The sequence below is a fragment of the Malaclemys terrapin genome, chromosome 13 (assembly GCF_027887155.1).
Source record: "Malaclemys terrapin pileata isolate rMalTer1 chromosome 13, rMalTer1.hap1, whole genome shotgun sequence".
NCBI classification, from domain to species: Eukaryota; Metazoa; Chordata; order Testudines; family Emydidae; genus Malaclemys; species Malaclemys terrapin.
The window spans coordinates 27,268,487-27,284,172 of NC_071517.1; the positions used below are offsets into that span (position 1 = coordinate 27,268,487).

At 49.6% G+C, this 15,686-nt stretch overlaps 2 protein-coding genes across 4 annotated transcripts in view; both read right to left on the bottom strand.

The window, feature by feature from the left end:
• Window positions 1-5,295, bottom strand: part of LOC128848283 (butyrophilin subfamily 1 member A1-like) — a 53,975-nt gene extending 48,680 nt beyond the window's left edge. For 2 of the 3 annotated variants that reach the window (XM_054048188.1, XM_054048192.1), the window contains exon 1: window positions 5,091-5,295. The gene's annotated coding sequence lies outside the window, so the exon portion shown is untranslated. Of the gene's footprint in view, window positions 1-2,122; window positions 2,232-5,090 lie in introns of those variants that run through there. The other variant, XM_054048189.1, reaches the window with a different exon arrangement.
• Window positions 5,296-6,269: 974 nt separating this feature from the next.
• On the bottom strand, window positions 6,270-8,839 carry LOC128848336 (syncytin-1-like). Its single transcript, XM_054048310.1, has one exon. It carries the CDS (start codon window positions 8,381-8,383, stop codon window positions 7,469-7,471), a length of 915 nt encoding a protein of 304 aa, XP_053904285.1. The 5' UTR covers window positions 8,384-8,839; the 3' UTR covers window positions 6,270-7,468.
• Between the last annotated feature and the right edge of the window lie 6,847 nt (window positions 8,840-15,686).

The window sequence follows — 15,686 nt, forward strand, 5'->3', positions numbered from 1 at the left end:
TAAATAATCATGCCTTCACACATAAATCAGGTAAAATGAGAATGTATAGAAATGACATCACAACATATTTCTCTGGGAGTCTTGGCAAAGAGGGTTTCTTTGTCTACAACCCTATAGAATGATACTGGAGTGATGAAGTGGGGATTCTCTTAATGTTCTGTTTGAATACTTTGAGTGTGCCTCAGTTTCCTCTATGTGTTGCACAAGTATCTAGGTGGTGGAATCAAGGGTGTGTGATCATTGCAGAGAATGTAGAGGGCAGGTGTGACTTCTGTCTTGCTTCCTGGGCCCAAGCAATAGCTGGATACTCTGTGTCCCGGCAACTGATGGCCAGGCCCCATCTTTTGCAAGGAGCAAGCTGAAGGAGTTGGAGAACAAAGTGAGAGGTGAAGGTTAAGTGACCAGTTTGCCCAGGAAAGAGACAAAGGACAGAGGAGGGGCAACAGGGCGTGACTGAGGGTGGGCTGCTGGAAGCTGGTCAGTCTCTTGGTTTGGGACTCGGAGGGAGAGCCCAGGGCTCTGTGGACTGGATCCCCTTAAGATGGACTTTGCTGAATCTTCCCATTTTCTGCGCTAACAAGAACTGTTCTACGCTGTGTTCCCGACAACTAATAAACCTTCTGTTTTACAACGCTGGCTGAGAGTCACAGCTGACTGCAGAATTGGGGTGCAGGGCCCCTTTGGGGGGAGTGTAAGGCTTCCCCAGGTGGACTCACTGCGGAAAGCTCACAATGTGAAACAGGGGTGCTGAACACTCCGAGGTCAGATCCAGGAGGCACTGAAGCCAAGGAGGCTTGCCCTAGTGAGTGTGCGCCCTGAGGGGAGTCACACTACAAGAGGGCCCTGTCTGAACTTCAGTCAGAGCATTTCCAGAGCACTGAGCCTGTGCACTCCACAACAAATGGTATGGGAACTTGGAGAGTGAAAACTGAGCCTCCCACAGTGAAGCAGAGACACAGATCCAGCTCTTGGTCTAACAACAAAAAGTGGTAATGTATTTCTTTTTCTGAATTCTATATAATGCTGTACTGATCTCTGATTGATAATCTTAGATTAAATAATTCCACCTGAGCCTATTATTGGACAATCTTGAGTCATTAACTCAGGCACACAACACTACTTTGTAAATTGAGGTAATCACACATTCCTTTGTTTAAGACAGACCTCTTTAACAACTTTTGTATAGGCTGGTCTCTATGGTTTTGAACATGTGCTAATACAGGGGGATGTCATAACTTTACATATAATGCTGCTACATACATTTCACCATTATATTATTGACCAGTGAGTTGTTTTCAAATGATACCTCACAAGGCATATTTTGTACAAAGATTATTACAATAGTGTGTAGGCTGTGAACACAGGGTGCATTGCCTCACACCCACACAGTAGATCTCAGCCGTGGGAGTCCAGTGGTGTGAGTTTACGTGTCTCATCTCTTTCAGCGCATAGTACACTTGCCAGACAAACAAATGGGGGAGCACAAGGAAACGAGACAATATTGACCAGCATGCACCTTGACACTAGATGGAGGCACCACATGCAAAGAACTCCGGGCCCATTGGTCCTAGCTTGAGTCACTGAGCCCCCAAAGCAGGAGGAATAAGGGGCTGTCCCTCTCTTGGGGATCTGGGGAGTCCCAGGAGGGGTCTACATTTTTTCCTATGATGTAGGTTAAAAAGCATTCAAAGACTTGTGGGTTGTTGAAATCAGCTCACTTGTAAGGTGCCCTAGCTCAAATAACTCCAGATTTTCCCACAAATTCGATCTCACTTCCCTCCTTCCTTCCCCCTCCCCCCAATCATGCTGAGCTGACTTATCTTTTGGAATTTAGAGAGGATGCAAAAGCTGCCTTTAAACAAAAACTGCCTATGTCTCCAGCTCTCCTCCAGGGCTCACACTGATTTATGCCAGCTGATATCCTCATAAGGGCTTCTGATGGTGGAGGGTTTACCAGGAATCCAGGTTACATTGGCACTTCTTGTGTTCACAGCACACACACAGAGAAGTTAAATAAAAACTTAATTTTTTTTCTTAGAATTCAGAACACACAAGAACACAACACTAAGAAGAGAAACAAAGCTGCCTGCCCCCTAAAACAGAGAGCTACAATTCTCCTCACCTTACATTAAGCCAGGGGTCTCAAACATGTGGCCCGTGGGGCTCTTGTGTGCAGCCCGCCAAGCTCGCCGCTCCCCGCACCCTTCCGCCCCTCTGACTACCCGTGGGATTGCCTCCTGATGCTGCAAGCGCCGCGCTGCTCTCTGAAGCAGCAGGCCTGTAGCACGCCCCTTCGGGACGGGGGGAGGGGGAAGGAGGCAGAGGGCTCCGGCATTGCCTCCTTCTAGGCACCACACCCCACAGTTCCCATTGGCCGGAAACAGGGAACCACGGCCAGTGGGAGCTTCATGGGAGGTACCTAGAAGAGTGGCAAGAGCTGCACAAGCAGGGAAGCCTGAGCCCTTCCCCCTCGGGCTGCAGGGACACGGTTCCAGCTGCTTCCTGGAATGGAGCAGCTTGGAGCTGGGGACCAAGGCAGGCAGGGAGCCTGCCCTGGCCCCAGTGAGCACCGCTGCCACCCCGGAGCCACTCTAGGTAAGCAGCAACAGGCTGGAGCTCACACCCTGAACCCCTCCTGCATGCCCTGAGCCCCCTGCCACATCCCACACCTCAACTCCCTGCCCTGAGCCCCCTGCCACCTCCCACACCCCTCCTGCACCCCCAACTCCCTGCCCTGAGCCCCCTGCCGCATCCCGCACCCCTCCTGCACTCCCTGCCCTGAGTCACCTGCTGCACCCTGCACCCCGACCTCCTGCCGCACCCCTCTTGTACCCCACACACCAACTCCCTGCCCTGAGCACCCTGCACACCACCTGCACCTCAACTCCCTGCCCTCAGCCCCTGCTGCACCCTGCACCCTTTCTGCACCCCCTGGGGGCAGCGTTGGGGTGGGGACTTCAGGGAAGGGATTGGAATGGGGCGGGGAAGGGGTGGGAAGAGGTGGGGCAGGGTCGGGGCCTAATTGGAAGGGGTGGAGTGGGGGCGGGGCACTAGTCCTCATGTGGCCCTTGGGGTCATCTGAGTTTGAGACCCCTGCATTAAGCTGTCTGTCTGTAAAGTGACTGCTGGCACAGTCACATGCTTTGCTGCAGGGCCCTCTAGCCTGCAAATGGGACCATGGAATTCCTCCCCCTCCCTCCACCTAGGGTGACCAGATCACCCAAGTCAAATATCGGGACGCGGGAGGAGGGTGACGCGGGGGGGGGGGAGGAAGCGTGGCGGGCCAAAAAAAAAAAAAAAACAACCCTTCCTCCACAAGCGCTGGAGGGAGGCCCGGGAGACTCAGGGGAAGCGCGGGGCCGGGGTGAGTAAGAGTCCGGCCTGGTCCTGAGCAGGCAGGACTCAGTTGGGTGGTAGGGAGAGGAGGGGGGCGGCCCACGGTGCCAGGCGGCGGCTGTTCTCACCCCCGGGCAGCGGGACTCGGGAGCAGCCGCTGCTGCAGCTCCCACTGCCGCGGGGGAGGAAGCGGCCATGGCGCTCGGCGGCTGCGGCTCTGGTGCCCCCGAACCCCCCAAGCCAGGGCCTGCTGCGGGAACCCAGCAGCGCGCACGCTGCACCCAGCCCCTGGCCAGTCGCGTCTGGGCTGCTGCCCAGCTGGTGCTATCCCGCGGTGGCCCCGGAGCGGGGGCAGCAGGCCCCAGCCCCCCCGTCCCGCTCGGGTCCCGCAGGGGAACGAACGGGGCTGGGATGCCGATGCCTCCGCCCTGGGGCCGCCGCAGGATAGCACCAGCTGGGCAGCAGCCCAGACGCGACTGGCCAGGGGCTGGGCCCAGCATGCGCGCTACTGGGTCCCTGCAGCAGGCCCCGGCTCGGGAGGTTCGGGGCCCCCGCAGCCGCCGAGCGCCATGGCCGCTTCCTCCCCCGCGGCAGTGGGAGCTGCAGCAGCGGCTGCTCCCGTGTCCCGCTGCCCGGGGGGGAGAACAACAGCTGCCGCCTGGCCCCACGGGCCGCCCCCCTCCTCTCCCTTCCCTACCACCCAACTGAGTCCTGCCTGCTCGGGGCCAGGCCGGACTCTTACTCACCCCAGCCCCGCGCTCCCTCTGAGTCTCCCGGGCCTTCCTCCAGCGTTTGCGGAGGGAGGAGGAATGGTGAGCCCGGGGAAGAGGCGGGGATTCGGGGAGGGAGCCAATCGGAGGAGGAGGGGGTGGAGTCGGGGCGGGAGCGGGGGGTGCGAGCACTTCCGGGCTCCAGGCTCCGGCGCATTTCCTTGTTTGTCCAGTGTCCCGACTGCACGTCGGTCGGGACGCGGGACAAACAAGGAAATATCGGGACAGTCCCGATAAAATCGGGACGTCTGGTCACCCTACCTCCACCCCTCCTCCAGGGCCCTTAAAGCGATGGCTGGTAATTCCAACACAGTTGGACCTCAGTACACTGCGGATCTCTAATTTCTCCTACGCTCAGGCAGCCATTGAGGGTCAGTGCAGCCCAGGGAAGTGGGTACAACCAGGGCAGCCAGGGAATGCACTGTCTCAGCCCCTGCACTCAACGACTACTGCTGATGGGGCTCTAGCAGGTGTTAAAGCTGAATCCTCTCCTGGGAGAACCCTTAGGACAGCAGCAGAAGTAACATCATCAGCTTTCTGTCTGGGTAACTCTCCCCTCTTCCTGGCATAGAAAGGTCATGGCCCTCCCTGCAGCAGCCTTATTTAATCTGGCCTACACCATTTCCTTTCTAATCTCTTAGAGCAGAACTTCAGTGGCATGAGCTAATGGCAAATACACACAGTCAATGGAGAAGGAGAACGAGAGAGCACAAACTCCTCTGATGACAGCTTACAGGAAAGTCACCAGAGCAGAAGTGTAAATGTAATTCCAGATTTCATGCAGAAGAGCGAATAAACAGACACTATTTCAGCCTGTATTACAGGATAATGGAAAAGGGCCGCAGATCTCTGAGCATTTTAGACATTTCTGCAGCAATATTTAAAGTAGGAAAGTGAGAGCCCTGGATGGACTCCCTGCCATAAGAACAGTTCCTGTGCAGAATAATAGAGCCTCACCCAGAGCAATTGAGGGCTGACACTCACCGGCCTGCTAGATCCTACAGCGAAGTGCACAGGCTAGCGGCAGAGGAAGGGCTCCCAGCTTCAGAACTGCCAGGTCTGCATTACAAGTGAACTTCTCTGTAGTTACAGCTGTATTTCCCACTAGGCAGGCACGTCTGACTCCAGTCTGTTCATACAGCTACTGCTGGTTAACTTACTGCAATTTTAGCTGAACTGAAACATTCTCTATGCGTCCAGCAGCTTCCAAATGAAAGTGAAACCAAAGTTACAGGAATCCCATTTATGGTAGGCAGAGATATACGACTTAAAGAAACACACACACACAGTCCCAGGAAGGTGACAATTTAAGGGAGAGAAAATGCAATTTTCCCTGGTTTGGAAGGCAACAGTTTTAGTTTTTAAGGCTTTTCCCAGCTCCCTCTGAGTCACTGTCATAACAATCAATTATATTTCTGTCAATTGTATTTTCTGCCAAGGCTTTCTGCCCCCCACAAGCACTACATTTTTCTGACTGAAGCAGTGTACCAGGGTGCAGAGCTAATAGTAAGACCTCAGTAGTAGTCCTTGGCCAAGGCAAGAAAGGCCTCCCTGGGGTTCCAAGTAATTCACAAGTTTTCTGGTACAAATAAAACAAACTCTCTGAGAAATAGGCCACATTTTTTCACAGTGGAGCAATAAACACCAAGAGCCATATTCTGCCTGGCCTTCTTGCAGGTGTTTAGTGTGAGCTCAGAGGGCACAGAGAGGCTTTCCCTCCTTGCATGACCAACATAAAGTCCCCGCACCCTGTGCTGTTAAGACTAGGGCATGCTCCCACTGCATGTGCTGTAACCCAACCAATATCCTCATACCTCCAGAGCTGGCTTCTAAGCAGAAACGCCCTATCTCCAGGGTATACGAGAAAGGACCAGCCCCTTCAGCTGAGCCTAACAGGCCCTTCTTTATTTGATAGACTTACGGGGGAAGGCTGAGGGTTGTTCCTGGGGGACTAACAGGGCTCCTCCGATTTATTGGCTGGCTGAGTTCATTCATCATTTGTGTGGGATAATGTTTTCCTGCTGGGTGGGCGTCATGAGCTTTTGTAACCCTTATGAATTGTTCAGGCACCCAGAGCATTTTGGAGGGGTATTTTATTGGTATATTACTCTACAGAAAGGCAAATAGTAAATAACAGAACTGGTCTTGCATGTTTTCCTCTAGGGGAGGTGTCAGAATTGTCAGGGGGCACCAGTTATTTTAACTCCTGCCTCATCTCCTCCAGCCAGAAGTGTCCCATGACTCAGCCAGCCTGCCCAGGAGATTGAGCTCCCCCAAGGAGGCTCCCTTGCTCCCCTCTCAAAAGCCTATGGAAGCAATGGCCCTTTGCCCCCCACCCCAATGCCTATGGAAGAAACCCATTTTCCTTGGGAAGGAGAGGAGCCAAGGACTGGGACTACATGAACAGATCCCCCAGAGCCCTCCTGTTGCAGCAAGCAGGGGTCATTGCATAGAGCTGCCCTAATGTCCCCTCGCCTACTCTCATGGATCCATAGGATTGGTGATATGCTCCAGGTTTGGAGCAGTCTCTCAGAGGAAGCCCTTTGATGTGCCAGATTCCTAGAGGTCTCATTCTTCCCCCAGGGTAAGACACGCAGCTTCATTGCCTCCTGAGACTGGACCTGCGGACCTTCAGCACTCCTGCTTCACACCAGAAGCCCTGTTCAGCAATTCCAGCTGAGATAGGCTCCTGATGGAGACTTGTCTACTCTTCAGGGATTAAGGCACCTCAGCAAGCATTGGCAGTAACATTCAAAGAGTGTTGTCTAATAAAGTAGTGTCATAGAAATTCTTGTCCGTTCCAGCTGAGGAATAAGGAGAGGTGGACACAGTTAATCAAGCATGGAGCCCCAGGAGGGGCGATCCGTTTATTTCAATTGCAATTGGGTTCGAGCTCATAAGTCAGCAAGAACAAAGAAAACACTTATACCAAAGCATTATATGCAGTTGCTTATGATAATCTATCGCTCCAAAATTGTTTAAAATTTGCCATCATTAGCATACATAATTAGCAAGCTACATATATCTGTCCCTCGCATGACCCCTTATTGTTCATCTACTCCCCCCTCCCCCCTTGCGTTATTTTGCAAACCAAGCAGTTAGTTATCTACAGGATGCAGGCACAGAAAATTCCATTGTCTTCAGGTTTGGAGTTTGGCTACATTTCCTCTAGAAGGAACTTCCTTAGTTAGGACTATGCATAGCTATGCTATATATCTTCCATGTGTACGTGACAAATTTGCCCCCTGGCAGTTAAGTAGAATAATTTTATTTCAATTTCCCCCCTTTGATCATGACCCATATAATGGGTTCATGATCAGACTTTTCACAGCAATAGGAGTGTTAGAGCAAATATGTAGGGGTCAGAATAGAATATCGGTATCTGGCATGGTTCCCGCCTTTGCCAAAACCTGTCTTTCTTGTAAAGAGAGAAATATTCCCTTTGGTTTGCTAGTTGCCCTAGCACATTTAGACATTATGCACATGGACAGTTTAAACACACAAAAAATAAACATAATCATCAGTAAAATCATAACACCTTCTTTCAGGAGTCCCTTTAGCCAGTCTGTTAGGGAAGAAAACCAGGAAAATAAACTATCAAACCAATCATGTGTCCAGCTACCTTCATCAGACCTTTCTCGGGCGATGTCTCTTAAGTGGGCTGCTCTGTTAAAGGTGTCTTTATAGGTATCATTCACAAATACACAACACTCTTGGCCTATAAGGGCACAAGTTCCTCCTTGAGCTGCTAATAGAATATCTAAAGCCATACGATTTTGTAAAGCTAACTGTCTAAGCTGCTTAAGTTCAGTAGCTTGATTTGTAACTATGGTAGCAGTTTCATTAGCTATAATTTCTAAAATACCCTGGAGTCTTATAACCCCTCTCCTAAGTCTGCGATTACTAGGAAATGTTGCCCACGTCATTGGTTCAAGGGCTGCATCCTCTTCAGCTTGAGGTTTGCTAGTGTCCCTTACATTTCTAATCTTGCCTTCATGTAATTGTTTCACAACATGAGTGGGGGGTAACAACCAGGCAAGATAACAAGAACCTGAGAAGTGTACTGGAAGGGTATGATAGGCTTTATTCCCACACACCCAGTAAGAACCGAACCCTGCTGGAACAGGGCCTGGAGGTGCATCCCGTGTTACTCCCAACGCTTTTTGTAACAGGAATGTATAACGACCCGTAAACCCAATAGGCCCGTGCTTCGAGGAGATGTCTCCGTCTCTACATTTTTGCCTGCATACAGACATTTTCCATCGGAGTTTTCCCATACCATGGTGCAGTTTTCATAGCAGAGACTATTGGCGCAAATACTTTTGCGGTCAATGTCGTCAGTGGTGTCAAAACAATAAACAAAGGGAGTGACCCACTCTCTGTCACCATCCAGGCCCACACAGTATTTGCAAGTACTGTTCCCTAAAAACAGGCCTGGCTCATTCGCCAGGAGACACCACTCACCCTGCACCTTGAAGGTTAACAAATACCTGGAGTTAGGGCTTATACCTTCTTGTTGCCAGGTACGAGTTGTAGCCCGATGGAGAGTAACATTTGAATGAGTAATATTTGCAGCCGTCAAAGGGATAGGAAGGAAAGAAAGTCCTCGTTCTGCATCGGGAGGCACCAAGGTGCACACCCAGCATGAGTCATTCCTCCATTCTGGGATTCTATTCCTCACCACATGGCTAAATCTAATGAAATTATTATGCTCATAAGAACAGGAAGGGGAAAACAACAAAATTAACAGAGGAAACATTTTCACAATAAGTTAAAATACCAACAAATAAAAGAAAAAAGAGCAATAAACGCCAATCCAAATAATACAGTCCAATCTTCTATATCCATCGAAAACTCTGATATCAGTTGTTTAGGGCCTTGGTTGCCCTGTAGTCATCTCCTTCGGGTTGGCCTTGCCGGTCGGCAAACAAGCATTGCTCCCTCTCTGGGGACCTTATCCAGGAGTTCTCTTTCGAGTGAATTTAAGTTTCAGTCCAGGCAAGGTCTGCACCATCCACTGATCCTCTGGAGAGAGAACACGAGGTTTATTTCCTATGGATACCTGTGGAGGCAAAATGTTAGAAACAGAATAGTCTTTCTTGGCTCGGGTGTAATGAATCCAAGAGTTTCTTTCAGCTACTTTGATGGCAGTAGGAGTAGTCAACAGGATCTGGAACGGCCCCTCCCAGACAGGTTGGAGTGTCTGCTTCTTGTAAGTTTTCACAAGCACAAAATCACCGGGCTGAAACAAGTGGGCATTCACGTCCAGGGGCTGTCCTTGGAAATGGCAGGCGTACCTGTGAATGTAGGTAAGCTGCTTCTAGTCAATCTTTCATTAGTAAAATGTTGGGTATTTCGTTGATTTAAAAGGAGAGCAACAGCATGTGGAACTTTACCACTAGGTGGTGTCCTTGTACCAACTCTTGAGCTTTCTCAACTAACAAAGCTGCAGCAGCTAGGGCTTTAAGACATCCAACTGCTCTTCTTGCAACGGGATCCAGTAATGCTGAAAAATAGGCCACAGGCCGTTGCTCAGATCCTAAAGCTTGCATAAGAACACCAGAGGCCATCCCTGCCCTTTCATGAACAAATAAGGTAAAAGGTTTCCTATAATCCGGGAATCCCAAGGCAGGTGCCGATGCAAGGGCTGTCTTGATATTTTCAAAGGATTTGATAGCATCTTTAGTCCATTTCACTGGGTCAGGTTCATCCTTAGTGGTCATCTGCACTAATGGTTTTGACATTTCCCCATACCCAGGAATCCAGGACCTACAGAATCCTGCCATGCTGAGGAACCCCCTTAACTGTCTCTTTGTCTTGGGCTGGGGTACATTTAAAATGGCACTTATTCTTTCCTGAGCAAGGCTTCTCTTTCCTGGTTTTAGTATGTGCCCTAAATATTTCACCTCCTGTGAGCAATATTGAATCTTTGAGGGTGACACCTTGTGTCCCTTCATTGCTAAGGCACATAAAAGTGCTATCGAGTCCTGCTTATTAGTCTCTTGTGTTTCTGAGCATAATAAAAGATCATCCACATACAAAAGCAACATGGATTGTCCTGGGAGAATTACATCTTGCAAATCTTTGTGCAAGCCAGCTGAAAATATAGCGAGGGATTCCACATACCCCTGAGGGAGACGCCCCCATGATATCTGGGACGATCCCCAGGTAAAAGCAAACAAATATTGGGAATTAGGGTGGACGGGTATGCTAAAAAATGCTTAACACAGGTCTAGAACAGTATAGTATTTTGTGGTTGGAGGTATAGCGGTCAATATAGTGTAAGGATTAGGAACTACAGGATGTCTCCGAAGAAGTGAGGTTTTTACTCACGAAAGCTTATGCCCAAATAAATCTGTTAGTCTTTAAGGTGCCACCAGACTCCTTGTTGTTTTTTTAGAGATTACGTAATTGTTTATAGCTCTGAGGTCCTGTACAAATCTCCAAACAGTGTTCCCTTGGGCATCAGGTTTAGGCTTTTTTACTGGCAAGATGGGCGTGTTACAAGGTGAGTGGCAGGGAAGTAAAATGCCCTGGTTTAAAAATGACTCAATTAAGGGAGTCAGTCCCTCTATTGCCTCTCATGGGAGAGGGTATTGGGGAATGCGAGCGGGGTCCATGTCTGTCCTAACACGTATCTAAACTGACTTTAGTAATCCTACGTCAGTGTTTTTTGTTCCCCATACCTAAGGTGGGACAGCATTTTCCAAATCCCTGGGAAGCATTGCTAAATTTGAAGGCGTTTCGGGATTCATTAGAGCCATCAAGGGAATGACAGAGTCATTCGGCAGGCTCAAAAGAATGCTTTGGTCAGAGCAGTGAATAGTAGCCTGAAGTTTGCACAGCAAATCGCATCCCAATAAACTGGTTGGTCCTTGGGTAAGTAGGAAGGCGTGTTCCTCAGACAGGGACCCTATGTGTATGTTTAAAGGTTTGGAAATCTGACAACGGAAAGGATTTCCTTCAATTCCCATAACACGTTCAATTTTGCCACTCTTAGGAAGATCCAAATCAGTAAGAGTGGAAAGGGTGGCGCCTGTATCTAATAAGCAATTATACTGTTTTCTTCCAATCATCAAAGGAACTAGGGGATCATTGCGGGATAAGGAAAACACTGGGCAACATAACAACGTGGAACCCCCTTCATCCCGTCAGTCATAAAGTCCCTCATCCTGCATCATTCCCTGGAAGGGTTGATTAGGCGGTGTCCAAACTGGACCTTGGCCCTTATTGACATCTTGAGGAGGTTTAAATTGTCCCTGGGCTCTCAGTCTACAATCTCTCTTCATGTGCCCTTCTTGATGACAGAAATAACAAATTTCTTTACTGGGTCCCTCTCTACCAACAAACCCTTGTCCTCTTCCTCGGCCTCTGCTGACGCTAGGCTCTGCTCCCTTCAATACAGCCGCCAACATTCTTATATTCCCTTTTTCTTCCTTCACCCTCTCAGCCTTTCATCGGGCTTCTCACCCATTAAACACTCTGGTGGCAATAGCCACTATCTGAGAGAGAGGCATCCCTGCAAATCCTTCCACATCATTTAATCTCCACCTTATATCCTCCACAGCCTGGTCTTTAAACAATCCTCTTATCACTGACACATTTGCTTCTGCTTCAGGATCTAGACCCCCAAACAACCTAGCAGCTTTCATCAGTCTTTCATAATAGTCTGAGGGGTGTTCATCTGGGCCTTGATGGACAGAAGTTACTTTACTCCAATTAGTAGTTCTCTGCCCAGCCTTCTTGATTCCATTTAAAATTACAGTCTTTAAAGAGGTTAACTTATATTGATCTTCAGCATTGTTGTAATCCCAGTTAGGATCGCCCCCAGTTACATCTCCTGCTGTCAGGGCATTCCGTCCTGGTGGCAGTGGGGGTAAATCACCTATAGACTCCTGAGCTCGACTGAGCACTTGTTTCCTTTCTTCCTCAGAAAGTAGGGTTTTTAAAAGAACATGAATATCTTGCCACGTAGGGTTATGAGTGGCAAAAATAGTTTCAAATGTCCTATATACAGATTCTGGGTCGTCCCTGACCTTTGGGATGGTAATCTTCCAATTCAATAGGTCACTGATAGAGAAAGGAGTGTGGACATAGCGGTCAACAACCTCACCCACTCCGGTAGGAACAGGGTACTGTCTTAAGGGCAATTGGAGTGCCAGAGGGTCTTGTCCTTCTTGTTTAATGAGCTTGAAATTGACGTCTCCAGGAACAAACTTGGGAGACCAAGCCCATGAGCCAGTCGAGGAGTCGGGCAGACTTCGCCTGCAAACATGGCTTCAGGTATAATAGGCCACTGGCAGATCAGGATACAATGTGGCTCGGGGTCGGGATAGGGTTGGAGGCAGATCCTGCACCTGTGCAGAGGCGGGCCCTGGGACTACCTGATTTACCTGAACGGGAAGGGGTTGAGGGGACGCAGCTGGTGGGGGAACTGGCCTATATTCATTTTCCTCTACTCTACACTGCCGATAAGGAGGAGGTTTAGCTTGTTGTAACATGAGAGTGCACTCTTTATCTTTGCAAATTGGGGCAGCATTATAAAACAAATACAAATAATTCATTTGTTCTAGTCTTAAATCTTCCAGGATGGTTCTCAAGGTCTTGAGGCAAAGTCTTCCCCAATTCCTGAGAACACATCCCAGAAGTGTGCCGGCATCGAATTTCCCCTGACAATTTCCCATGTCAGGTCTAAGTGACTCCTAAATTCCCTGCTTCAGTTCTCCACCATCCGCAGTGTTACCGAGAACAAAGCCCTGGAGTCAGTGACAGTTTCCTTTATGTCCCGGGGAGACCACCCAGCTATCCAGTCAGCCTCTGTTCCTGCCTGGGTAATCTCCTGTCATCCAAAACTTGTTTTTATACTGGGCTGGCACTCTAAGAGTATTTAACTGCCAGACAGATGTCCCAGTAATTTCACCGAGGCTGTCCCAAGGAAATCGTCGGGTCTAAGACCCCCGTGTACACGTAACACAAAACAGAGACAATTTACCCGTCTCCTGATGAGGCCTCTTCCAACGTGATCTGTCTCGGTGCTTGTGGTCCATCTCTCAGAGTCCTCCTTATCGTCCCCGCCGGGGGCCAACTTCCAAGACAATACAACCCAAGATAAACTCACCTCGGCGCGCACTGGTCCTTCTCGAGGGAGGGGCCCCGAAGCGGTTCCGAGCTGGAGAAGTCCCTTCATGGTCGCCAAAACTGTCATAGAAATTCCTGTCCGTTCCAGCTGAGGAATAAGGAGAGGCGGACACAGTTAATCAAGCAAGGAGCCCCAGGAGGGACGATCCGTTTATTTCAATTGCAATTGGGTTCGAGCTCATAAGTCAGCAAGAACAAAGAAAACACTTACACCAAAGCATTATATGCAGTTGCTTATGATAATCTATCGCTCCAAAATTGGTTAAAATTTGCCATCATTAGCATACATAATTAGCAAGCTACATATATCTACCCCTCTCATGACCCCTTATTGTTCATCTACTTCTCCCCCACTTGCGTTATTTTGCAAACCAAGCAGTTAGTTATCTACAGGATGCAGGCACAGAAAATTCCATTGTCTCCAGGTTTGGAGTTTGGCTACATTTCCTCTCGAAGGAACTTCCTGAGTTAGGACTATGCATAGCTATGCTATATATCTTCCATGTGTACGTGACAAATTTGCCCCCTGGCAGTTAAGTAGAATAATTTTATTTCAGTAGGGTAACCACCCATCCCAAACTGGATGGGACAGTCCTGACATACAGAGTTCAAGTCCCAGTCCCGTGCTGAATGACTCCGGGACAGCATTTGTCCTGGATTCCCTGTGGCACTGCTGTGCACCTGGCCAAGGCTCGGGGTGGCACCAGCCTCTTTCCAGGGCTGGGTGGGCTGGGGTGGGCCTCACTACAGGGCTCTGCCCCATGCTCCTCCTCTCCCCCTGAGGTCCCCTCCACAGGCCAGGTCAGAAGCTGGAGCTGGGCTACTGTGGGGAACCCCAAACCCTGTACCTGCCCTGGGCAGCATGCCCTGGAGGGCAGGGACATCAGGATATAGGCCTGGGATCTGATTAACCCCCCTCCCCATAGTAAACCAGCCTTTGGTGAAACTCAGGGAGTTCACCACTAAAATTGAAAAAAATAATATTCTGCTGTTGATAAAGCACCCCCACCTCAGGAATGTCCCTAGTGGGAGTTATAACCACCAAGTTGTAAAGTAGAAACACCCAGGCTCTGGGAAAATTTTCGAGAGGATACAGAGACTCAACAAATGGTAAGATAGGTTTGATAGATTTGAAGGAGGTAGCTAGTTCTATCTATATAATGTAAATGAAAAACAATGCTCTTTGGAAATAACTCCGGACTGCAGTAAAATAACAAATTGCAAAGCATCATATTCCCTGCACAACTGTGATGTGTATGGGCGCATGCTGGGCAAGTCGGGGGTAGCAGAGAACAGCAGGAGGGAGGGAGGGAAGGGAGAGGGGTTCAGCGGGGAGCCCAACAGGTACACATGGTGCTGGGCACACAGGCGTTATTGCTGAGATGTAACATGTGTGTCTATAACGCAGCTGCCACGTTCGATAGGAACAAGGCAGAGCAGTGTCCAGGGGAAGAGGTGGGGAGGCAGCTGGAGTGGGTGTGCCAGGCTGTGTTGTCACCATGTGCGTTTTCTCTGGGACCTTGCTAGAAAGGGGCTAGGCAAAGGCAGCAGGCCCAGCGGTTAAAGCAGGAGATCTCTGCCCTATTTACAACTGAGCTAATGGCTCCCTGCCCTCTCCTGTTCCCCACAATATGCTGGACGTTTCTGTCTCCGGGAGCTCAGTAAATCCCTCCAATACCTTCCCTCTGCCCAACCCAGCTCCCCTGTCCACATTTGTGCCGGTGGCCCCTGGGGTCCCTCTCTGGGGAGTTCAGGAGCGGGGGGTGGTGCTCTATTACTCTGAGGGGATTTAGTGATGAATGAACCAGCCTGGTCATAGTACAGTCAGCACATTTGTTTATACCCTGTTTGCTGTTAATGGTTATCAGTATCAGTGATGATGTGTTAGTGCCTAGGAACCCCAGTCACAGATGTGTAATAAAGAGACATCCCTGGCCCAGGGAGCTCACAATGACGGACACAATAAGGGTGACAGAGACTCCCAGCACAGGTGGGTGAGGAAACACTGAACCGAACTTGGCTGTGAGCACTGACCACACTTATTTGTCCGTTTTTAGGAGCAGAAAAACCAGGCCCCAGCACTACTGAATAACAGTGTGTTCTTGTTGTTTCAGGTCATGGTGCAATGATCAATGTTTTATTCTAAATGTGAACACAAAATCACAGAGGCCAGTGAACATTCATTGTCCCCTTGGAAGCACTGTGCTAGTCTCAAACCCTCAAACTCATGGGTTTTCTTCCCTAGCTTCTACCTGCATTTTCAAGGACCTGCAGGACAGCTCCTAGGGATGGGCACACTTTACCCACAACCTACTGAGTGTGGTATTATTCATGCTGTTTCTCCAGGACTGAGGCCTCGGGTGATCTCAGCCCAGCCGAAATTCATACATTCATATATTTTAAACCTGGATTTAGTCTGACGTCCTGTGTAACACTAGACCA